The sequence below is a fragment of the Piliocolobus tephrosceles genome, chromosome 7, assembly GCF_002776525.5.
Source record: "Piliocolobus tephrosceles isolate RC106 chromosome 7, ASM277652v3, whole genome shotgun sequence".
Classification (NCBI taxonomy): domain Eukaryota; kingdom Metazoa; phylum Chordata; class Mammalia; order Primates; family Cercopithecidae; genus Piliocolobus; species Piliocolobus tephrosceles.
The window spans coordinates 52,212,587-52,237,733 of record NC_045440.1 but is presented as its reverse complement, the minus strand read 5'-3'; the positions used below and the strand labels follow the sequence as shown (position 1 = coordinate 52,237,733).

At 40.1% G+C, this 25,147-nt stretch overlaps 1 protein-coding gene across 1 annotated transcript in view; it reads left to right on the top strand.

Moving 5' to 3' along the window:
• Positions 1-25,147, top strand: part of PXDNL (peroxidasin like) — a 523,848-nt gene that overhangs the window by 337,142 nt on the left and 161,559 nt on the right. Inside the window, exons 5-6 of the mRNA XM_023184241.2 lie at positions 11,542-11,613; positions 21,277-21,348. Of these exons, the coding sequence (XP_023040009.2) occupies positions 11,542-11,613; positions 21,277-21,348 (144 nt within the window). The remainder of the gene's footprint in view (positions 1-11,541; positions 11,614-21,276; positions 21,349-25,147) is intronic.

Below are 25,147 nucleotides of genomic sequence, written 5' to 3'. Positions count from 1 at the left end.
CACCAACCAAGTTGTCCATTCCAGTGTTTCACAAAGAGCCCTGCATTGGGAGTCACTTCTCCATCAGCAACCAGCCCCTCTAGTATTGTATTGCTCTATTGTATGCTCTATTAACTCTGGAGGGAAGACCAAATATCCCTCCCTACTGCTGGCCCCTGTCTAACATTCTAAACCATAAGGATTTTCTCAACCTCCTCTGCTCTCTAGTTGCCTTGGACTTCTGCCATGTATCAGGAAGGTGCTAGGTGATTTTTGCAGGTGGTCTGCAATCTTCCACTGCCCTGGCATGAAGTATCACCAGCCACAGCATTACAGAGTGATTGAGCGGTCAGATAAGATGAGTGCGGGCCTCCATGTGTCCAGTGCTCAAGCTTCTGTTGCCCCATCCTTCCCCTGTAAAAGCCTCTGGGATCCATTTCTGCATTTTCTCTTGGGATTATCTCCGCTTCACATGAGACCCGCTGCCTCATTTCTTCTTTCCTAGACCATGATAGCATACTCATAGCTAATTCATCCCTTGTTCTGTTCCATCGTACCACCTTTGACTGAACCGTGACCCTAAATTGCAGCACTGACAACATCAATTTCCTGAGCCTGAAACCCTTTAATTAGTGCTTAAAAAAATACAGACCAGCCCCTACATATCTCGGTATTCACAGGCGAACCAGTAAAGTCATGTTGGCCAAGCTGGTCTCAAACTCCTGACCTCACATGATCCACCCACTTTGGCCTCCCGAAGTGCTGAGATTATAGGCATGAACCATAGTGCCCGGCCCCAGGAATCTTAAATTCCAAAATATTGCCTGATGAGCCTCAGGTCTCCTGTGCTTCTTAGGTCATGTCTCAGGCCTCACCTCATGGGACGGTTTTATCTCATCTAAAATCCGTCCATGCCTTCCAGATTTAAGTCCCTTGCATGTGGCCTATAACTCTTTTCCTCTGTATGCTTTGTTCTATGCTTCTGCTGTCCTTTAGATTCAAATATGAGCCAACCTCAGCTTCTATTTCTTTATTTCCTCCACTGTGTTGAAGGAAACCACAAAATCACATAGCTGTACTATTTTGAGTTACAACAAACCTATCTCGAATTTCAGTTAGATCCTCAAATAATTCAATTTTTCCAGAAACTGATGTTTGTTAAGAGGAAGTCTTAGAGAGTGTGATCTTCTAGAACTAGGTGAGATGAGTTTATCAGTAGGATCATGCTCTTGATGGGTCAATAAAGGTGAAAACTAAAACTTGACCATGGTCTAGTAATGACAAGGAGCACAGTGGAGCTCCTCTCGCTGGCTCTGCAGACTCTTCCCAAGGTGCCCCTCTTGCCTTAGATCCAATACTCCTCCCACATTTCATAGGTGACTTGGCCTTCTGCCTTTCTAGAACGTTGTACTAAGCGTCTGTTGTGCATTATCTCTGCTCTTGCAGCTGCCCTGCAATATAGATAATATTATCATTTTTCAGTTTTAATGGGTGTCCTTTGCATGCCAAAACTTTTTTAGGAGCTGGGCTGTGGCACTAAACAAAACATAAAATTCCTGACCTTGAGGGACCTGCTAACATTCTAGCCGGGAAGGCAAGCTTTAAAACTAATAAATGAACAAGCATATTGCATAGTGTAATGCAAGTCTTCGGCAAATATTTAAATCTGTAAACACACACACACATGCACACACACACACATACACACACACAGATATACTGTGGGCAGGGAAGGAGACACATGCATGCCAGGGAGGCACAGTGCAGGCAGAGAGGCAGCCTCTGCTAACACCCTAAGTTAGGAGTGAGCCTGGCATGTGAGAGGAACAGCTTGGATACTGATGTGACTGGAGCAGAGAGACAGGCCCAGTTAGCACAGAACTGTGTAGATCAGAGGAACAGATTTGATTTGTATCATTGTGAGTGATGTGCATTTTATTCTGAGTGAGCACTGGAGGGTTTTGAAGGACAGTTGGCATGCCTGATCCAACAGGCCTTACAATGATCACTCTGACTTCTGTGTTTCTTGCATTCTTCTTTATAGAGATTTATTTGACAAATAAATATTGTACATATTTATAATGTACAACATGATGCTTACATATATGCATACATTGTGAAATGGCCAAGTCAAGCTAATTAACCTATCTTACCTCATACACTTATTGTTTTGTGTGTGTGGTGAGAACATCTAAAATCTCCTATCTCAACAAGGATGGCTATGTTGGCAATAAGCTATGGCCTGGCAAGGGCGGGGGACCAGTTGGTTGTTTTGTTGTACAATAGGCCAGAAGTGGTGTGGTCTCAGAGTAAGGAGGCAGCACGGTAGGTTTGGGATGGGTGCAGCATCTGGATTTCTTTTGCAACCAACCACTTAGATGTAGAATGTTGGAGAAAGAAAGAAGTTGAAGGTATTACTGAGATTCTTGCCCTAAACAACTAGAAGGAAGTGTGGTCCTCAGCTGACATGGACAGGCTGGGAAGTGGGCATGAAGACTAATCAAGATTGCAGATTTGCACATAACAAGTTTGAGATGTCTACTAGGCAGCCCCATGGGCATGGGGCTGGCAGTAGGGCTTGGGTCTCCAATGTAAGGTGGCGGTGAGGACTAGCTGTGCAATGTGGGTATCTTTGGCATCTGAAAGTGCTCATGTTCCTAGTATTGGATGCCATTGAGTTTGGCTGGAAAAAAGGAGAAGCCTCAGGACTCAGCCCCAGGCATTCCAGTCCAGGAGCCTGGGGAAAGAGAAGGAAGCAGTGAAGGGCCCTGAGCAGGTCCACTGAGGTGGGAGAGGATCTGGGAGGATGGTGTCCTGGAAGCCAGGGAAGAACATGGCAGGGAGAGGGACTAACTGATGCACTCCAATGCTGCTGAAAATCCAGTAGGGAAAGGACTAAGAACTCAGTCCCAGCTTTAGCAGTGATGATCAAAAGGAGCTGAGCTCCTTGTCCTGTGTGACGTAGCCACAATTGAAAATTCACACCCCTGCTTTTCTTTTTGACATATCTCTTATATTTCACCGTTGACTTTACCTTTTACCTTAAGGGGAAAATTGAGGGCAAGGCTAATAGACATCTCACTAGTTTTCTTTGTGACAAGAGACGATTGTGAGTTAGTGCCCATTTCCTCTGGTCTAGCCTGTTTCACCGGGACACATTCCTGCCTCCTTTTTACAGTCACATCTTCCAATAGCCCTTTTGGTGCCATCAAGTACCATTGGTCCTGTGCAGGGTCTTCCTCACTTTGCTTCTATTAATTCTTTCCTATGCTTCTTTGTCACCCTTTTAATAATTTTCTATCATTTCATTTTCTAGGATCCTTTGGAAAAGCTCTTGAAGCCTTCAACTGAGGCTCCACATGGCATTCATCATCACCACCACTCCTTCCTGCTCAGAAAATAAAGCAGGCTGTAGCTCAGGTGTTTCTCAACCTGGCACTGTTGACATTTTGGGCTTAGTAATATTGTGGGGCTGGTCCAGGTCATGTAGGACATTGAGCAACACCCTGGTCCCTACCCACTGGAGGCTAGGAGCACCACCACCTCCAGCTGTGACAAATAAAAGCATCTCCAGACATTGCCAAATATTCCGTGGGGGGATGGAGGAGGACAAAACAAAATTATCCTAAGCTGAAAACCACCGCACACCATTGCTCTAGCTAGAGTCTCTCTCTCTAGCTAACGTCCAGTCCTTTGTTTGCATAGGTGCTGGTAATGTTGTAAAATAAAAATCTCACTAAGAAATTTCTTTTCTTTAAATCTTGTCATATGTCCTTATATCTTTAAGGTAAAGCTCCAACTACTTTGTTGAGTGCAAAGGAAATGTGTGATTTGGTTCCTGCCCAAGTCCATCTTTCCAGAGCTTTGCAGGCAACCAGTGCTTCTGTCCGACTCAGCTCCTTACTGTTCTGTACAAGAGTCCTGCATTTTCATGCTTCTGCACCTCGCATACATCTGTCTTCCCATTTTCTACACTGTCTTTTCTCTTTTGCTCCCAAGTCATTACTGTTTGTCCATAAAAGTTAGGTAAAGAATCCTTTTCTCTGTACAACCTTTCTTTATCTTTAAATATAATGTAGATCTTTGGATTCTCATGGTATTCCTTGCATCTCATTATCATAATACATATTCTTCCAAACTGTGGTCATCGATCCCTTGTATTTTACCATTTACCTAATTCCAATCTCTGAGAAGGTCAAGGATCTTGTCTTACACTTCACAGGCACTCAATAAGTACTTATAAATGTTTTAATATACTAAAGGAGCCAGAGGAGTGAAGTTACGTCTGACACAAGCAGTCACTAAGTCCTTAATGAAAAAAAGTACTGTTGAGCTCTAATGGGTAAGAAAACACTTTGGATGTTAGACACTGAAAAAAACAGGAGTGATTCCAGAGATATTGAATTTGGTTAGAGGGTGCTCAGACTTATGAGGGAGGGGAAAGTCACAAGTTGGTGCTGAATCTTGAAAAATCCTTGAATTCCTGCTAAAGACAGTGAGAAGACATTGATGATCCTTAATAAAGTGGATGAACTAATCTGCATTTTTTTCAGGAAGAACCACCAAATAATTCAACATAGTGTAGGTTGGAAAGAAGAGACTGGATTTATGTGGAATATTTATAGCTATTAGTTCAGACAAAAAGAGATAGAGATTGAACAAAGAGTGTGAAAGATTTTTCATAACTCTCAATCATACAATATCTAAACTATTGTAGAAACATGATTTTTTTCTGTAACTATTTTTTTTTTTTTTTTTTTTTTTTTGAGACAGAGTCTTGCTCTGTCACCCAGACTGGAGTGCAGTGGTGCGATCTCGGCTCACTGCAACCTCTGAATCCCTGGTTCAAGCCATTCTCCTTCCTCAGCCTCCCAAGTAGCTGGGATTATAGGCACGTGCCACCATGCGCAGCTAATTTTTGTGTTTTTAGTAGAGACGGGGTTTCACCGTGTTGGCCAGGATGGTCGCAGTCTCCTGACCTCGTGATCCACCCACCTTGGCTTCCCAAAGTGCTGGGATTACAGGCATGAGCCACCGTGCCCAGCCTTTTTCTGTAACTATTCTAATTAAGGATTGAAATAACTTCCCAAGGAGTAAAGCTTGTGCAGTATGATTTTTAACTGGTTTTAACTCTTTTTAAGAATAAACATAATTCTCTTTATAAAGAATTTTGGTAGAATATACTGTTATTGACTTTAGCACAGCATGCAAATGAGATGCTGGAAAGCTTTTCTCTGGAAACAACAGATTATGATAATTCAGCCAATTTTTCCTTTAAAATCAGTTGAAATAATTTACTGTGCTCTGAAATAAGGATCTTCATTCAGATGTTTAATTAATTCCTAAACTGTATGAATAATTTGTTGGTGTAATAGATAATTCTTGCTTGCTATTGTGCAATGAAGCTAAAAAGTGCCTATTTTAATCCCAGCTGAGGTTATTATACAGAAAGTTGGTGTCATCTCAATGCACCCAGCCCGTGGATGTGAGGCAGGACACGGTGGATCTCCAAGCCAGCTATCAGCAAACTGCTTTTCCTCTAAGCTCTGTTTCATGCGCTGGATTGCTGACATCTTATTTTCAATATCCTCTGTATTTCTGGCTTCAGATTCAGATGTCCTTAGCTTGTGTTTGCACACCTATAGACACATGCAAAATTACATACACAGACACACACAGACACACTCTGGTGTGCAGCCTCCTTCTACCAACAGTATGCCTTTTTTCTTTATAATCTCATGGATTTTGAGAATATAAAAAGCAGCTACTTTGTACAAAAAGTTGAGAACATTGACTGTATATGCTATTTTGATTGTGCCGTTAGATACAGATAAATACAGTTTTTCTCTCCATCTCTGCTCTTGCCTTAGATGGGGGTTGCCAAGGTGATCATAAAGCACAGAACATTTGTTTTTATGTGGCTCAGTGAGTTCACACTGAAAGCTAAAGCGATACCAGCAACTTCTCACCCTGAAAATCATTCTCTCTCTATTATTTTTGTTGTCATTCTCTGGCCACATGTTCTTGCTCTGCATGTTTTAAAGATTGTAGGAAGATTTTTGTCCTCAGTTTGGTGGCCTGATGCCTCGGGGTGGTTGTGTAAATAAATATTTACTCAGATAAGAGATGTCACACATATTGTCAGTGCTCACAAAAATGTGTGATTTTAACATGTCCTTTTGGAGTGAGATGGATTCTCCTGGAGAAGCCCCAGGAAGACTTTGCTAGATGCCTTCTAGGTTCATTAGTGCTCAAGGATTCTATAAAGTTTTAGGAGATACAATTAAACATACGTTATTACAGATCTTACTAAAGTCAGGCTTGTGTAAATGTTTGGGATGCTTCTTCCCCAAGGAAATGTAATGCCATTTTAGATTGTTGAGCTGATATTAACTCAGAAAGCTTTTATTAGGGTTCATACTCCCATCTTTTGTTTTATACCATAGAACATATGAAGAGTTCAATGTCTTATCCTCACATATGCAAAGACGATGCTCATGCAAAAATACTGACTGGTCATTCATTCTTTCAGTGATCAGCTGTGTATTGACTATCCATTTGTCAAACTCTGCTAAGAAACTAGGGATATGAATATTACTTTAAATCCAATATGATTTCTGTCTTCATGGACCTTAGAATTTAGTTAGGACAGACAGACATGGATCACATAATCACTCAAAGAAATATAACGTTGCAACAGTACAATGCTGGGTAAACCCATAACAGGGGCATTTGACCAGGAGCTCAGGGAAGGCTTTCCAAGGAAAGAGCACAGTAAGATCTGAAAACAAGTCCGGAATTACCAGGCAAGAAGGGTGGGAAGGTTTACTGGGCTACAAAGACAATCATTCAGAGACTGCTGTGGGCAGGAGTATGGCAGGTATGTGGCCGGGAGGAGGCCAGAGCACTGGGATTGAGGTGGGGCAAGAGGGGGATAAAGCGGAGACTGGAAGGGCATTTCCAGGCAAGAAGAGGCTAGAATTTGGGCTCTGTTAAAAAATTCTGTCTTTATTTCTATAGAAATTAAAAGTCATTTAAGGGTCTTGTATTTCTTTTGAGGGTAGACCAGATGGATGTAGGGAGACCAGTTTGTTCTTATATTTTAGTACCCGGGCATAGTTTGCTCTAGTGTGGAAGTAGTGGGTAAGAGGAGAATGGAGTACATTCAAGAGACATTTAGGGAGCAAAATGAAAAGCAAACAAACAAACAAACACAGAATTCGGTAAGATACAGGGAGTGAGGGAGACGGAGGGGTCAATGCTGGTTTTCTGAGTTGCGCAAATAGATATACAGCAGTGCCATGAACTGAGACAAGCAAAAATGGAGGGCAGCCAGTATGGTGAAGGAGGATCCTGGGCTGGGTTTCAGACACGTTGGATTTGAGGTTCCTTGAGACATCTAGGATGTCTTAAATCCTTAAAAGATAATGTCTTTTAAGAAGACATTGGGTGCATGAATTTAGGTCCTGGAGGTAAATTTGGGTTGGAGATGTAACTTGTAGGTCTTCTGCATAGAGATAATAATTGAAGCCAGGGGTGTTGATGAAAGCATCTGGGGAAGCTAAGTATGAATCAACATGACATGACAATGGCAATAATTTCCTGTCTGCTTTCAATGAAGGGATAACTCCTAATTCATTTACATGTAAACTTTATGAAGTGACTTAAACAGATTTAAAATCCTCTCAAGTAATCATTCATATTTATCTACCTGCAATAGATATCCAAAAATGACAGGGTTATCCACAACCTAGAAAAATAAGGTGTAGGAGAGGATACTCTTGCTATCTCATCAAAGCTCAGAAGGGAGTGGAGATCAAAGCTAACTCCCTCCTTGTTTGAATCTGCTAAAGCCATCACATAAATCAAACACATATAACTGAAAACATCCTACTGCTTTAAATTGACTTAAAGTTTTAAAAAAAATTTGAAAACAATTTTGTTAGAAAATTTGGCAAATCATATGGACACAAAACTTAAATATGCTTGCACTATAATCAAACAGAACTCTCTGGGTTGTCTCATTTTCCTGCAAGGAAATAATCTTACATGCATTTTTCTTATTCATTAGTAGTGAATTCCAATATCAGTTGCTTACCCTACTGTGTATTAGATTGAAGTCCAGCAGAAAACATTTGTCCTTCAGGGCATCCCTGGGTGAGTCTAAGATTGCAGTGATTTATTCTAGGGAAGCATGGCTGGGATGGGGAATAGACAGGGCTCTGCGATTAGTGGGCTGTCAGTGGGTGCATTGTGGAAAAGGAGATTATGCATTTCTCATGAATTATGAGCAATTCATAGTAAGTATGAATTGCTACCTGTGAAATATTTAAATATTAAATCTATGTTTATTGATTACTGTGGATTGTAAATCACATAGTAGCTATGTGATATTGGATAAACTATTGTATGTTATTCTACCCTTTAGATTGTCTCTTTGCCCCAATTTTAGGTGGCTCAGTGTGTAAGATGCCCTCCCAAGCGAAAGCTGTCTTTGTTTCTAGTTCTAGCAATGCAGACACCTGTGCAATCTATGGAGGATGCACATTTGATCAATAGTGTCAGGAATGCTATTGCTACTTGAAAATTCTTATGCTAAACTCAAGTTTTCTTTATAATAAATTGTCCCAAAGCATTAAAAATTTGAAAGGAAAAACAACAACAACAACAACAACAACACTTCTGCTGAACTTATACATAGGCTAGAATATTCACTTTGAAAATCTGGGAGTTGTTAGCTTGGCTAAACCACAGACCTGGCTTGTGACTCCTTTCCTGCGACCTGTTAGCTTGTTTTATGACTGGAATGCGATACTTGCCTCCAGTTAAGAACCTCACAGCTTCACATTTAAAAAGCCACTAATGTAGGCAAACTGAGAACAGGAGTGTAGAGAGCCTGGGTTTTGCTGGGTTTGTGGCTTGGATTTACCATTAATTGGCTCTGTGGCCTTGGGTACTTTCCTTCTCCCTGTGGCGTATCTGTTTCCATACCCGAGAAAGGCTCTGCTCTGGGATTCTTGGATCAGGTTTCCATAGCTCATCTCTGGGTGCTCTGTGTCAGCTGAGCCTGTGCATGGCCATCCCGCTTGCTGTTAGAGAGGCTGGCTGTGTGAAACTGAACAAATTACCTTATCTCTGTACCACATTTTTCCTAATTAAATAATGGGGTATTTATAAACCTACTACACAGTGCAGTTGCAAAAAATTAAAAATGACTAAATACATGTAAAGCACTTAGGACAATAAATTTTTTTTTGCTGTTGCTCTTATTTACTTCATGCTAAGTTTGATGCCCTCATCAGCACTTATTCCTAGTCTTCATAAAATGTCTATTTGTGCTCTACAGGCCTGGGCCTGTCCAGTATACACAGAGATTGGAATCCAATGATGCGATACATTTCACTTGGGAAGAGAAACCTTGTAATGGACTCTCTTTCTAGCTCTTTCTTCACTGCAGTCGCAGAGACTTCTCTCTCTTCCCCGCTTTCAGCAGCCAGTCACCCCCCAACACTCCTCCCTCATATCCGTTTTCACTCTCCCAGCCCCTACCTCCTTTTCAATGTGCTAGACCAGTGATGCAGGTAATGATTTTGTCGGTGACAGTGTGTGAGTGCATGGGAGTGACTACGTGTGTGTGACTATGTTAGTGTCTGTGAGCATATATGTGAATACATGTGTCAGTGTGTGAAAGTGTGTTAGTGTACGAGACGGTGTGAGCGTGAGCATGACAGTGTGTGAGTGTGTGAGATTAGATGAGTGTGTGCAAGTGTGGAGATGTGTATCTGACTGTGACAGTGTGTGTTAGTGTATGTGAGAGTGTGGACAAGTGTGGGTGTGCACGAGTGTCCAAGAGTGTGTGTGTGTTAGCGTAAGTGTGGTAGTGCATATGAGTATATGTGAGTGTGTGAGTGTGAGCATGTGTGAATAGAGGGAGTCTGTTAACATGCGAGGGTGTGTTCATGTGAGTGTGTCACAGTGTGTCAGTGTGAGACAATGAGAGTGTATGTCTGTGATTATGAAAGTTATGTGTGAAGCTGAGAGTGTCTGTATGTGTGAAAGTCTCTTAGTGAGGGTGAGTGTGTGTATAATTCAAGGCAACCAAGATAAAATTGTTTCATGCTATCCCTAAGGCAATTATTGCTGGGTCTTATACAATGTCACCACTGTAAAATGTCACCACTTTTAAAATGAACAGAACTCCTGGGAGGAATGCATGGGACAAGGGCCAGGATGCTGAATTTCAGAGAGTGGTATAGTGTAGCTCTGACTCTGGATCCAACCTAAGGTATTCTGAAACAAGCATATGTTTCCAGCGACATGGCTTTCATTCTCTTGTGATTATTTTACTTTTTCATTAGGTGTCCCAAGTGCTCTTCCTGTAATAATGATTTATAAGAAGGAAGCCTAGGAATGAAGTAAAAGTATTTTTTCTTAAACATCTTTCTTTTTCGTTCAAAAATATTTCTAATTGTGATGAAATAAATACATTTTATGCAAACATGGGCTGTAAAGCTTTCTTTTTACTTTCCTGCCCTTACTTTAAGTCAGATAGCTTCCCATTGACAAAATCAAGTACCATTCACTGTGTCTTCCCACGTATATGTACAATATCCTCTTTTCCAATTTGGTGTGAAACTTTGTTGCTTTTCATGGTAACTTTGTATCTGCAGTGCTTTCCTCAGCAGTTCACTGTAGACTGCTGTATATTACTGTTGGTTTCACTGATAGTATTTGAAAAAGCTGTGTTGAGAAGTCAGGTTCAGGGAATACATCTAAATTTTCTAAGAGGAGTGTGCAGCCTTCCCCATGGATCCTTCTGTCTGTTGGGAAGATTTGCTCCGCAAAGGTCTGCTCAGCTGTCTGCTTTGGAAGCATGCTTCTCCATTTCATCACAAGATTTCTGAAGGAAATGCAAGCCTTTCTGTCTTCAGTTGCCCTGCTTTAGGAGAAGACTTTCTGAAATGGAAGCTTAGGAAATAACTCCTGGATCAGTTGCACAGAGGGGATACCGAGGTCTGAAAACTCTGATTCCAAAAGGATTAAAATAAGACACATTACTTCTCATCCATCCCCCAGGGTTAAGATTAATTCATTTTGAGTATGATGACCATATGACGTCAAATATGTCATCCTTTGACTCCCTCAGACAGGACACTTCTCCCTGTTCTGAAATGTAAATAAGCGTGTGGTCACTTGTAATGTATCTTATTATGTTTGAAATCTTAACTATTACCCTAACTTCACTTACTTTAAACATTTTAATGAGTAAAAGAGTAATTTCAACAACCAGTTAGCATCGACTCAAAAGGCTCCCTGGGAAAAGGGGGCAGCATCATGCCCCTTTCTGGGTGGGCTTCGGATTCCCCTTTGGAACATCAGGTTTTTAGACCCAGGACTGTGAAGAACAGAAGCGACAAAATATCTGAGTTTCTGATTTTCGTATGTGACATATAGTGGTTGGAGCCAGTGAAATTCACAATTTCAGCTGAAGCAATTGCTAATTCTTCATTTTATTTTGCTCACCAGCACAAGGAATAACCAACTTGATTTTTTGCCTTCCAGGTACATTCATTTCAACCAACTAGAAACGCTACAGCCAGAGACCTTTGGAGACCTTCCAAAATTAGAGCGACTGTAAGTGTTGACCCTTTAGATGTCCTTTGCTTCTGCTTTACATTTTCCGTTTATACAACCCGTCTGACTGCCATGGAGATCAGGCCACTTTGCCGTAAGCTTTAGAGGCATAGCCTGTAACTTGGCACTATAAAACAGAGTTAATATAAAACTTTCTATAGTTTAAGATCAATGGAGAAAAGGTGAAATAGCCAATTAAAAAATAGGGCAAAGGAGAGTAAGAAACACTTCACAAATGAGGGAAAGCTATTTAAAAAACTTACATCAGGGGCTGGGCATGGTGGCTCACACCTGTAATCCCAGCACTTTGGGAGGCCGAGGTGGGCGGATCACCTGAGTTCATTCAGGAGTTCGATACCAGGTTGGCCAAGATGGTGAAACCCTGTCTCTGCTAAAAATACAAAAAAGTAGCTGGGCCTGGTGGCACACTCTTGTAATCCCAGCTACTCGGGAGGCTGAGGCACGAGAATCGCTTGAACCCGGGAGGCGTAGGTTGCAGTGAGCCAAGATCATGTCACTGCACTCCAGCCTGGGTTGCAGAGTGAGACTCCGTCTCAAAAAGAAAGAAAGAAAGAAACAAACAAACAAACGAAACCTTACAGCAGAATTTTGTATAGTTGATCATATACATCCCCTATGACCTAGCAGTTTCACTTTCGGGTACACACACGCAGAAATGCACACATGTATGCACCAGAAGATGTGTTCTTGTATTTGCAGCAGCATTATTTCTGGTAACTCCACACTGAGAACTACTCAAGTCTCCAATAACAAAATAGTAGAGAAATAAGCTGTTGTACATTCATAAAATAGAATACTATATTGCAACACGGATGGATGTCAGAAACATTCTGAGAAGAATAATCTAAACACCGGAAATTCCATAGTTCTATTTTATCCTCAAAAGAAATTTTAAAGAGATAGGGGTAATATATGCAGTATTGAGAAGTCAAATGCTGCTTACCTTTGGTGAGAGAGAGGACGTTAGAAATGGCAGGAGGAGCCTCTGTAGGCCTGGCAATGTTTTGTATTCTTTGTTTTTCCTGGGTGGTAATTACACAGCTGTGTTCACTTTCAGGCAAGGCATTGTACTCTACATCACAATGTCTGCACTTTTCCAGATTTCAATTTTGTATTTCAATAAAGGCTTATTAAACAAACAATGACAAACCACAGGGGCACTTGGACAGCCTTCTTCTGTTTTGTCTTTTATCAAGTAAAGATACTCTACTATTTCAGTTTTTCTAATACCTTATATTAATAAATTCATTGTGTCTAGCTGATGATATGCTATTTTTCTCTGAAAAGAAAGAAAGTGTGGAATTACATAGCTAACCTTAACCAGAAATCTGTTTTCCCTAAAAGAAAATTTGAATTAAAAATTTATGTTTAAAAAAGAATGCCCTTAATTAATACACAAAATAGATCAGTAAAATTAAAGACTAAGAAGAGCCAGTTAACCACTTTCTTATGCAGTTACTGCCGCCTCATTTGCCTATGGAAGTGTAGCAGCTGCAAGGCATGCAATCACATGGTTTGCTTTTGTTTACTTTGTGCTGGAGGCATGTGATCGTGAATAGGAAACGAGGTAGGAAAATGTGTTGTACTACTCCTTTTCTGCTCTAACCTGTGTGAGCAGGGAGCCAGCCCTGTGCAGGAGAGCCATGGTGCAAAACGGATGGATTGCTCAAGATTTAGCATCACAATGGTTAATATCTTCAAAACACATGGGACACTAACTTTAATTTGAAGGAGTTTTTTTTTTTTTTTTTTTGGTCACATTGTGAGCCTTGTATTCCTGTGGTGTAGCAATAAACCACCAAGCCTTGTATTTTTGCTGTGAAGCCAATAAACCACCAAGAATCAAAATCCTCACCAACAGCAGCCCTGAAAACTGTGAAGATGGGAAGGGGAGAGTCCTGCTGCCTGGGAAGGTGTGGAAGCCCTGGCAGGCAGGCCCATGGCAGTGGTGGTGGGGCTTGCCTTTATAGAAAGGACTTCTTAGCTTGGGATCCATGAGTGGGCTCGGAAGGCATGGAATGGACCAACTAAAAAAGTTATAGCTTCTGGTTTCTTTCCTATTGTCTAAATATATTTGTATCTATTTTAACCTTGTAGTACAGACATGTAATATAAAATCATATCACACAATAGAGCTCCTGAAAGAAAACTTGATCGTGGACCCTCTCTCCAAAGGCAGCTTCTTTTAGCTATTTCTCTTTTATATTCTTTGGTTGTTGCCATCATAATTATCTAGTGTATTAGGGTTCTCTAGAGGGACAGAACCAATAGGATAGATAGATGCTATATAAAGGGGAGTTTATTAAGGAGTATTAACTTACATAATCACAAGGTCCCACAACAGACCATCTGCAAGCTGAGGAGCAAGGAAGCCAGTCTGAGAACCTGGAGTCTGATGTTTGAGGACAAAAAGAATGCAGCTCAGGAGAAAGATGTAGTCGGGGAGGCTAAGCCAGTCTAATGTTTTCACGTTCTTCTGCCTGCTTTTTATTCTGGCCATGCTGGCACCTGATTAGATGGTGCCCTCCCAGGTTAAAGGTATGTCTGCCTTTCCCAGTCCACTGATTCAAATGTTAATCTCCTTTGGCAACACCCTCACAAGCACACCAAGGATCAATATTTTGTATCCTTTAATTCAATAAAATTAACACTCAGTATTAACTGTCACAACTAGGTAATAGATTTTTATTTCATTCCTTTTCCACTGTAGAAGATACCAATTTTCACTCTGAAGATCAGAATTTATCTTGCTTATGCTATCTCTGTGTGATACATACACACACACCTGCATGCACACACACATGCATGCACACACACACACACACTAGAAGGTCAATTACATACCAATGAGTGAACTAAATATATATATATATACATCTTCATTCTGTTAGCTATGTTATTATCTTTATATTACTCAGATATTCAACATGTTTATCCTACCCTGCAACTACAATGAAATTTCTTGCTGTTGACCATAAATTACCTTGAACAATTAAAAGTATATAATATTTTAACTAAATTATTGTAGGGTCAGGAAACGTGCTCACATTTTATTTATTTCTCTTTGTGTAAATATTATGAATCTGGCCACTTCAAAAATAATTGTCTTAATAAAAGGGCAATTTTCTTGGGTGATTTAAATTATTTAAAATAATGTCATGTCTTTGGTTCATATTTGAACTGTTACTTTCATATATATTTTGTGCTCTTCCTGGACATTCTAAATGCATTATGTGCCTTTGCAATATCTTCACATTTTTTTGTATCACCAAATTATATAAACATGTCATTTCTCTTTTACACCAGAGACCCCTGTCTTCTAATTTGAACTGACTTTTCATTAGGATTAGTGTCATCTGCCATCAACCTGGAATTTCCCTTCACTAATTGCTTGAGTGAAGTCTATGGTTTCTCGTCTCCATTCTTCCTTTTTCTTGTGTTGCTTTGTTCTGCTGGAACACATGTTGAAGAACTTACTATGAAAAATCTTAAGGGAGATAGTTTTGATAATCTTTGAATGCCTGAAATTGTATGTATTATTTCCTCATAATTAGTTGATAGGTTATCTGTTATAAAATTGTAAGTTCAAGAAGTTTCCCTTGATCTTTGAAGAGTCCATTCTATTTCTTCTAGCCTATTATGATTCTGTTTTATAGGAAATAAATTTTATTTTCACAGAGAGGTTTAAAATTTTATGGTTATTCTTTATTTTTAAAAATCTTACAGGCCAGGTGTAATGGCCTGCACTCCCAGCACTTTGAGAGGCTGAGGTAGGAGGATTGCTTGAGCCCAGGAGTTCCAGACTAGCCTGGGCAACATAGCAAAACCCAATCTCTACAAAAAATAAAAATAAATTAGCTGAGCATGATGGCAGGCACCTGTAGTCTCAGCTACTTGGGAGGCTGAGGAAGGAGGACTGCTTGAGCCTAGCAGGTTGAGGCTGCAATGAACCATGATTGTGCCACTGTACTCCAGCCTGAGTGAAGGGTGAGACCTTGTCTCTAAATAAATATATAGTTAAAATCAAAATAAAATCTTATAAATTTACATCAAGGAATGAGGCTTTTCAATTATTGGAGTTTTCAATGTAAAGACAAATCCATCCACAATTTTGAAAGATTCTCTTTAATTATTTATTTGACTATGTTTCCCCTTATTCCTTCTGTCTTCTCTTCTAGGCATACTGTAGTTGATTATTAGATCATCTGGATCTCTATATTTTTCATCTTTTGTTTTATAATATCTGTTATTTTGTCATTTTGACTCCTAACTTGGTATGTTTTACTTAATTTTTGACATTTACTACATGAAAATATTTTTTAATCAGAATTTAATTCCTAAGAGATCTTTCTTGTTTCCTATTTATTTATCTTCTATAGAAACTTATCCTTGTTTTATAAGTATGATATATATTGAAGTCTCTGGGTACATGTAATAATTGTCATGCTCTCTTACTTTTTTTCTCTAGTTATTGGAATTTCTCTGTTTCTTCTGGCATTGTTTTCCTTTTTTAAAATGTTGGTCTTTCTTTTTCATGCTCCTAATTAACCTCCCGTGCCTTGTGATTCTTCATTGTCTATTGACATTTGAAATTAGAAGTATTTCAATTGGTGGTGTGAGTTTCACCTGCTCTCTTTTAGATAAATTTATTTTCTTACAAAATTTTCCCTTTGGTGTAAATTTTAGTTTACACAATTGGAAGTAAAATGCAGGTTTATCTTCCTAAAATTCCAGAATGAGGAAGGCTTTTTCGCTTGGGTTTCAGCTCCACAAAAATTCCATTACTTTTCTTCTTTCAATTTGTTCAATTTCTTTGGAAAAAAATCTCTATTTCTATGTCTATCTCATCTATCACTATATCATTAACATTTTTCCTGTTAGCTGTTGGTGTTCTATATGAATGGTAGCTACTAATTATTGTGTTTCTCCATCCAGGTCTTTGTGAACCCTTGTTTGCAATCTCACTTCTCCCTCCTCTGCCCCTGCCTTAACAGTTTGGGGTCTCTGGGCGACACACAGTCAGATTGCTCTTGCCTCATAGGATTCTCCGGGCTGCAGCTTTCTCTCCTATTTCATCTGTCAACATTTTCTCATGCATTTTATTTATCCAGAATTTGCTGAATACGCTTATCTGTTGGTGACCTTCCACATTCTGCCCTCTTGATGAATATGGATATATCTGTTCATATTAAGCATCCCGGTAATTATTTCAGTGGAGACTCAAAAGAGATTGAGGAATATTTGCATACCTACTTCACTATTTTGGACTAAAATTCTTTTCCCCGTAACTTTGAAATTTGTTTGCTGAAATAATATTTTTATTGCTAAAATTATCCTATTAAGGCATTTCTAAATTCAAGCAAATTTGCCATGACTTTATCTGCGAACTGCACATAGTCGAGTAATGTGCATTCAGCAGCAGCAGCACAATGCCTAGAATGGTTCTTTATTGTTATGATTTGACAAAAGCCCTTTTGTATTATATTCATTAGTACTAACCTCTAACACCTGGGTAGGAATGTACTTTTCAGTGAAGTCATGATCTCAGTACAATCAAGAAAGTCCTGCCTCTCCCTCTTTTCTATAAAAAGAAGGATTGATTTGAAAATCTTCACTTTACCAAGTTAGGTTTTCTCCAAAAGATAAGTCTTATCTTCAGACACAATCAACTACTTACTATTATGTTACCAAGCAAAAGAATCCAAGCACATTTAGTGGAGCCACATGGATTAGAATGTTCAAGTTGCTTTAGAGTTTGGTGCTCAGGCAGAAAATCAAAATAGTGCTTTCATTAAAGTATGTCAAGCATTACAGAATTTGGACTTTTTGGCTAAAAATTTATGGTTAGTATTAAAGAACACAGAGTCCACCAGACTGGACAATGTTTTCTCTATCTGGTATGCACCTCACTAAAGCTGAGGCCATTTCAAGAAGTTTTCTCAAGGAGTAGGATCTGAATATGATCTTTACTCTGCTTCTCAAAAGTCTCCTGGATTTTCAAGGGATACATCTTGAAACATTAACCTAAACCTTAGGCAGAAGATTTACTTTCTTAGAACATTTATGAGGAAAGTGCTCATTAATTACTTGACTTTTTGGATAATATGCATGTTTCTGTCACAGGAAGGAGACAAGTCTTTGTATAAACTCTGTGTAAACTTTGTAGATACTGCTCAAATATTATTTTTTTGATCAAGCATCTTTGACAGAAGACAGCAGCAGCAAATAATTATATAAACTTTTCGGCCGGGTGCAGTGGCTCCCACCTGTAATCCCAGCACTTTGGGAAGCTGGGGCAGGCCGATCATGATGTCAAGAGATCAAGACCATTCTGGCCAACATGGTGAAACCCTGTCTCTTCTAAAAATACAAAAAATTAGCTGGGTGTGGTGGCGTGCGCCTGTAACTACTTAGGAGGCTGAGGCAGGAGAATCACTTGAATCCAGGAGGCAGAGATTTCAATGAGCCGAGATCATGCCACTGCACTGCAGCCTGGCAAGAGCGAGACTCTGTCTCAAAAGAAAAAGAAAAATCTATCATCTATCTATCTATCTATCTATCTATCTATCTATCTATCTATCTAAACTTTTTAACATAGGAAAAAGTACTTTTTAGCTTCTTGTTGGGAGTAAAGCAATCAAAGTCATCTACAAGTAGAAATCAACAAATACATTGCAGAACTGTTTTGAAGATTAATTTCAGGAAAGTTGGAAAGAAGAAAGGAAAAAAAGAAACTACAAGCATACATTTTTGCACCCCATGCAAATCAGTACTGCTGGAACAATACTACCGTTTTAATTTACTGAATACTACTAGGATAGTATTCTAGGAGATAAACAATGACAATTATTATCATAATTTCTCCTTTATACATAAAAGGACTGAGACTTAGATTAATCTGCTTGAAAGAAAATTGTTATAGAAATATCAAGTAGCAGTCATATCTGATTTGGGAATCATATAACATGTTTGACATAAATTGTTGTAAAATATCATTGATTTGGATATTTTGTCACCATTTGTACAAACTTAAGAAAAAAAATCCAAGAATGATTTTTCAATATTTACATACCTTGCTTCATACCTTGCTTCAAAATCTGTGATGATGGAAATGTTTTACTTTTCTTTTGATTTGTTTTGCCTGTTAAGCAATAAATTCTGGTCTGCTTGGCTTGGAAAATAAATAATATCTTTCAATATTCAATCATGGATGCAATTTCCAGCCTCTAAAATACATTTAAAGAAAGAACAACAGTCTTTCTACTGTTGTTATCTTGCAGAGCTGCACTACTTATAAAATAATGAAGAAAGCTTTGATTTTACCTAGCAAAAATAAAGCAGGCATAAATTGTCCTGGTAATTTGACTTTTCCCGAGGTTCAGTGCAATCTATTATAAGTTGTTTCTCCATCATGAAACTCTGTTCCAGTGTTCCAGTGTTCCCCAAGATAAGGAAATGGCATACGGCTAGGGCTTGAGGTAGAGAATGAGAATTACTGTGTCATACATCTGCACACTGTTGAAGAAAAAGTTATTCAACAACACTTGTTAAAGCATGGCAAGAAAGATGCTATTCAAGAAGGGCCATGGTGACAGGTATAGGTATAGGGCCCCAGTGCAATGGAGTTATGCACTAGGGGAGAAAGATTGGGCTGAATTCCAAATACGCCATGAGCAAGAGGGAGTTGATAGCCCAGGAGCAGGGTGGGGTCAATGGATGGAAAATCACCCGGAGGAAACATTAGGGGAAAGGCTCAGGGTGACTCTATTTAACAGGACTTTTGGTGATGATCAAATATCACATGGGAAATGATGGGGATGAGGAATTTCAGGCGTCAAGGGGCCGGAGGTGCTGGTTAAACTTAGTAGCAGGGTCCTTGCTAAAATTGGACAATGTAGAGATGGACATGGAAAGCCAAAAGTCAGGTCTAGTTGGAAAAGAGCTCATGAGAACCTGTGTAGAGAGTTTGGTCAAGAAGAGAGTCTTTGTCAATATCTGTCTTCACGTCATCATCTCTAGCCACTGCTTATGAGTTGGGTGAATCAGACGGTGCCAGTAAAGACAAGCACAGGGAATCAAAATAGGAAGGATCAGGAAAACTTTTTATCTTCTTAGAAGTGCATCAATAAAATTCAAGTTCCCAAAATAGTAGAAATAGTTTGGCCCCAGCTCACTCCCCCTGACCTTAATGCTTAATATAGTTAAAATAAAGCCAAAAACATAAAGGCAAAACACTGATAAGAAAATATGGCCACATGATTTTATTTAATTTCGTGACAGAGGTACTAGTCATGAAGTACAGTTCATAAAGTGGCTGGATGTAGCTAATTGTTAAGTTTAAGATATAAATTGATTATTTATGCTAATATCCTTGAGTCTTAATAAAACTGGTTTCCATCTTTTCTCTGTATTGCAGAGACCATCGTGTTTTCTCTCTTCACACATGGGCTCTTTGCCAAATATGTATTCACTGGTCCTCGTGACTAGACAGTCTCTGGCTGGTGATTTTCTTGGTCATAATTTCTCTAGTCATAACGAGGAGAATGGGTATAGCCAAGGCAGCATGGAGGGAGCCAAAGCCAGTGCAGGACTGCTTGGGTGGAGGGAGAGGGAGAAGACTGAGGCCTAGATCTTCTCCTCCTCCCACCATGCTCCATCACCTCGCAGGGGGGCACAGCCTCATAAGTGCACCTCTCTGTGATCTGGCCCTGGACATGTAGAAATGACTGGCAGAGCAGCAACCACAGTAGCACCCAGTGGAACTCTGGATCAGCAAAACTGTGCTGGCCAGTAAGCGACAAGCAGAGCTTGCACATTTCCCTGTGATCCCACACGTGCAGGATTACATCAGTTACTCAGGCACCTGCAGGCATCTGTTGTCATATATTGTTGTTCCCCTTTTTATATTTTTTATTTTTTATTTGTTTTGAGACAGAGTCTTGCTCTGTCACCCAAGCTGGAGTGCAGGGGTGCGATCTCACCTCACTCAAACCTCCGCCTCCCCGGTTCAAGCAATTCTCATGCCTCAGCCTCTGGAGTAGCTTAGATTACAGGCACCTGCCACCATGCCTGGCTAATTTTTGTATTTTTGGTAGAGACAGGGTTTCACCATGTCAGCCAGGCTGGTCTCAAACTCCTGACCTCAAGTCATCTGCCCAGCTTATCCTCCCAAAGTGCTGGGATTAGAGGCCTGAGCCACCATGCCTGGCCTGTGCCATTATTTTTAAATTTAAAATATTTAGTCACAAATAAAAATTGTATGCATTCAAGGTATACAACATGCTGATTTGATATATGTGTACATTGCATGCTGATAATGAATACATTGACTATTTACTTTGATTTTGTCATACTTAAATATTTATTTTTATGGATTTCTCTTTAGCACTTGTAATCTCTAAGTAAACTAAAAAAATCAAAAGTATACAGATGTGAAAAAATACCCATATAGTAGTGGTAGATAGAGATATGTAAATGTTTAAAACAGACGGTTGTGTAAATGACACTCTGACTTCTGTTTGCCCTTTCTCACTGAAATATTTCAAAAAAGGTATTGGATTCACACTTAGGTGAAAAGAAAGGTTTTGTTTTTCAAACTCATTATTATTGTATGGTGATTAAAGTTTATCTTTTGTTTTTCAGATTTTTGCATAACAACAAATTATCTAAAATCCCGGCTGGGAGCTTTTCTAATCTGGATTCATTAAAAAGATTGTAAGTGAAAGCAAGTGCATTAACACAAAAACCTTATAATTTCCTCCAAAATAAATCCCAAACAATGGTTGGTTGCCTTCTCCTGCTTTTGCTGTGAAAGACATTGCAATTCTAGCATGTTAGGGAGAAAATGGTTTTGTTAACTGCAGAGTGATAGAGAACCCAGATAGTCTTCTGGGCTTTCATGTATTCTCTTAGAAGTGACATTTGAAAGGAGTATTGAAAATAGAAGTTTTCCTCAGTTCTCTGTAATATCCTTGCTGGCTAAATCTAAAGACTCCCAAGACTTCCTTTTCCTTTAACTTTTTTATGAGTAAAGAGATGTGAGAAGTTCCAAAGAAAATCTGATTCCTCGGGCCAGACTTCAGTTTTCCCTTGTTGTACGGAGTTGTCTTCCTACTCATTTCCTCCTACATTAAGCAAAACAAAACAAAAATCCCCATGCTTGCAAAGTCTGTGTTCTCCACGCCTTCCTTGCTCCGGTCCGTGGGCTGATGTCCATCACTTTTTTACACCAGTGTCTCCACCCTCCTTCATTCCAGCTGTCTCTTCACTTCCATCTGTGAGTAGCCTTCTACACTGTTGATGTTTTATTTTGTGGTTACTGCCCCCCCCAAGCCTCAACCCCAAACACAAGTATAAGTTCCAGTTATCAGAAAAGGATAGACGCCTGCTTCCCAGATGTCAGTCAGGGAGCACATAGTGGAAAACTCACAAAGGTGTATCCATCACCGGCCTTGGAGGCTATATTAGTCTGTTCTCACACTGCTAATAAAGACATACCCGTGACTAGGTAGTTTATAAAGAAAAAGAAGTTTAAAGGACTCATAGTTCCTCATGACTGGGGAAGCCTCACAGTCATGGCAGAAGATGAAGAGAGAGCAAAGGAATGTCTTACGTGGTGGCGGGCAAGAGAGCCTGTGCAGGGAACTCCCATTTATAAAACCATCAGATCTCATAAGACTTATTCACTACCATGAAAACAATATGGGGGAAACTGTCCCTGTGATTTAGTACCCTTGACACATGGGGATTATTACAATTCAAGATGAGATTTGGGTGGGGACACAGCCAAACTATATCATTCCACCCTTGGCCTCTCCCAAATCTCATGTCCTCACATTTGAAAACAAATCATACCTTCCCAACAGTCCCCTAAAGTCTTAATTCATTTCAGCATTAACTCAAAAGTCCACAGTCCAAAGTTTCATCTGAGACAAGGCAAGTTCCATCTTCCTATGAGCCTGTAAAATCAAAAGCAAGTTAGTTACTTCCTACATAAAATGGAGGTTCAGGTGTTGGGTAAATACCGTCATTCCAAATTGTAGAAATTGGCCAGAATGAAGGGGCTACAGGTCCTATGCAAGTCCAAAATCCAGTGGGGCATTCAAATCTTAAAGCTTCAAAATGATTTCCTTTGACTCCATGTCTCACAACCAGGCCACATTGATGGAAGAGGTGGGCTCCCATAGTCTTGGGCAGCTCTGCTCCTGTGGCTTTGCAGGGCACAGCCTCCTTCCTGGTTTCTTTCATGGGGTGTGTTGAGTGTCAGCAGCTTTTCTGGGTGCACAGTACAAGCTGTCAGTGGATCTACCATTCTGGGGTCTGGAGGATGTTGGCCCTCTTCTCACAGCTCCACTAGGCAGTGCCCCAGTAGGGACTCTGTGTAGGGGCTCCAACTCCATATTTTCCTTCCACACTGCCCTGGCAGAGATTCTCCATGAGGGCCCCATCCCTGCAGCAAACTTCTGCATGGACATTCAGGTATTTCTTTACATTCTCTGAAATCTAGGTGGAGGTTCCCAAACCTCAATTCTTGACTTCTGTACTCCCACAGGCCCAACACTGCATGTAAGCTGCTAAGGCTTTGGACTTGCACCCTCTGAAGCGATGACCTGAGAAGTATGTTGACCCCTTTTAGTCACGGCTAGAGCTGAAACATCTGGGATGCAGGGCACCATGTTCAGAAACTGCATAGAAAAGGGAGGCCCTAGGCCCAGTCCATGAAATCATTTTTCCCTCCTAGGCCTCCAGGCCAGTGATGGGAGGAGCTGCCATGAAGTTCTCTGACATACCCTGGAGACATTTTTCCCATTGTCTTGGTGATTAGCATTTGGCCCCTCATGACTTTTGCATATTTCTGCAGCCAGCATGAATTTCTCCCCAGAAAATGGGTTTTTCTTTTCTACTGCATCATCAGGCTACAAATTTTCAAAATTTTTATGCACAGTCACCTCTTGAATGCTTTGCCAACCAGAAATTTCTTCCACCAGATACCTGAAATCATCTCTCTCAAGTTCAAATTTCCACAGATCTCTAGGGCAGGGGCAAAATGCCACCAGTCTCTTTGCATAGCAAGAGTGACCTTCACTCCAGTTCCCAACAAGTTCCCCATCTCCATCTGAGACTACCTCAGTCTGGATTTTATTGTCCATGTCACTATCAGCATTTTGGTCAAAGCTATTAAACATGTCTCTAAGAAATTCCAAGTTTTCCCACATCTCCCTGTCTTCTGAGCCCTCCAAGTCTCTAGGAAGTTCTAAACTTTCAAATAATTTTCTATCTGCTTCTGAACCCTCTAAACTGTTCCAACATCTGCCTGTTTTCCAGTTCCAAAGTCCCTTCTACATTTTTGGGTATCTTTACAACAGTGCCCCACTCCTAGTACCAATTTACTATATTAGTCTGTTCTCATACTGCTAATAAAGACACACATGAGGCTAGATAATTTATAAAGGAAAAGAGGTTTAATGGACTCATATTTCCACATGGCTAGGGAGGCCTCACAATCATGGCAGAAGATGAAGAAAGAGCAAAGGAATGTCTTACATGGCAGCAGGCCAGCGAACCTGTGCAGGGAAACTCCCATTTATAAAACCATCAGATCTTGTGAGACTTATTCACTACCATGAGAACAGTATGGGGGAAGCCACCCCCATGACTCAATTATCTTCACCTGGCCCTGCCCTTGACATGTAGGGATTTTTACATTTCAAGGTGAGATTTGGGTGGGGACACAGCCAAACCATATCAGAGGCTAATATAGTTTAGATGTTGTCCCCTCTAAATCTTATGTGCAATTGTAATCCCTAGTGTCAGATATGGGGAATGATGGGAGGTTCATGGGGGCAGATCCTTCATGGCTGGGTGCTGTCCTCCCAATATTGAGTGTGTTTTCTTGAGATCTGGTCATTATAACCTATGTCACTCTCCACTCTTTCTCCTGCTTTCACCACGTGAAGTGCCTGCTTCTGCTCCTCCTTCTGCCACAAGTAAAAGCTTCCTGAGGCCTCCCCCAGAACTAATGCTGGCACTATGCTTCCTGTACAGCCTACAGAACCATGAGCCAATTAAATCTCTTTTCTTATAAATTACCCAGTCTTAGGTATTTTTTTATGGCAATTCAAGAATGGCCTAATACAGGGGCCACTTTTGTTATGGGTGCTCTTCTAATATTGTGTTCCTAGACACAGGTCCATGAGCAAGAGAATGTTATTATTAAGTAAAAATCAGAGCCCTGAGGAAAATAAATCCAGGCCCAACTGGTGCCCAGAAATAACGCTTGTAATCTTTGAGTTTAATCAAGGAGACATTTCATCCACTTCTAATCCTTTTCTTCAAGTCTTTATTTCCTACTTTCTTGGTAATTCTCATGTCAGACACACATAATGCTGCTTCCCAGTCTTCTTGATGTTCTTTGACTGTATCTAAGCCCTCAAAAGTCTTGGATATGGTCATCAACTGACTCTATCTATCTATCTATCTATCTATCTATCTATCTATCTATCTATCTATCTAT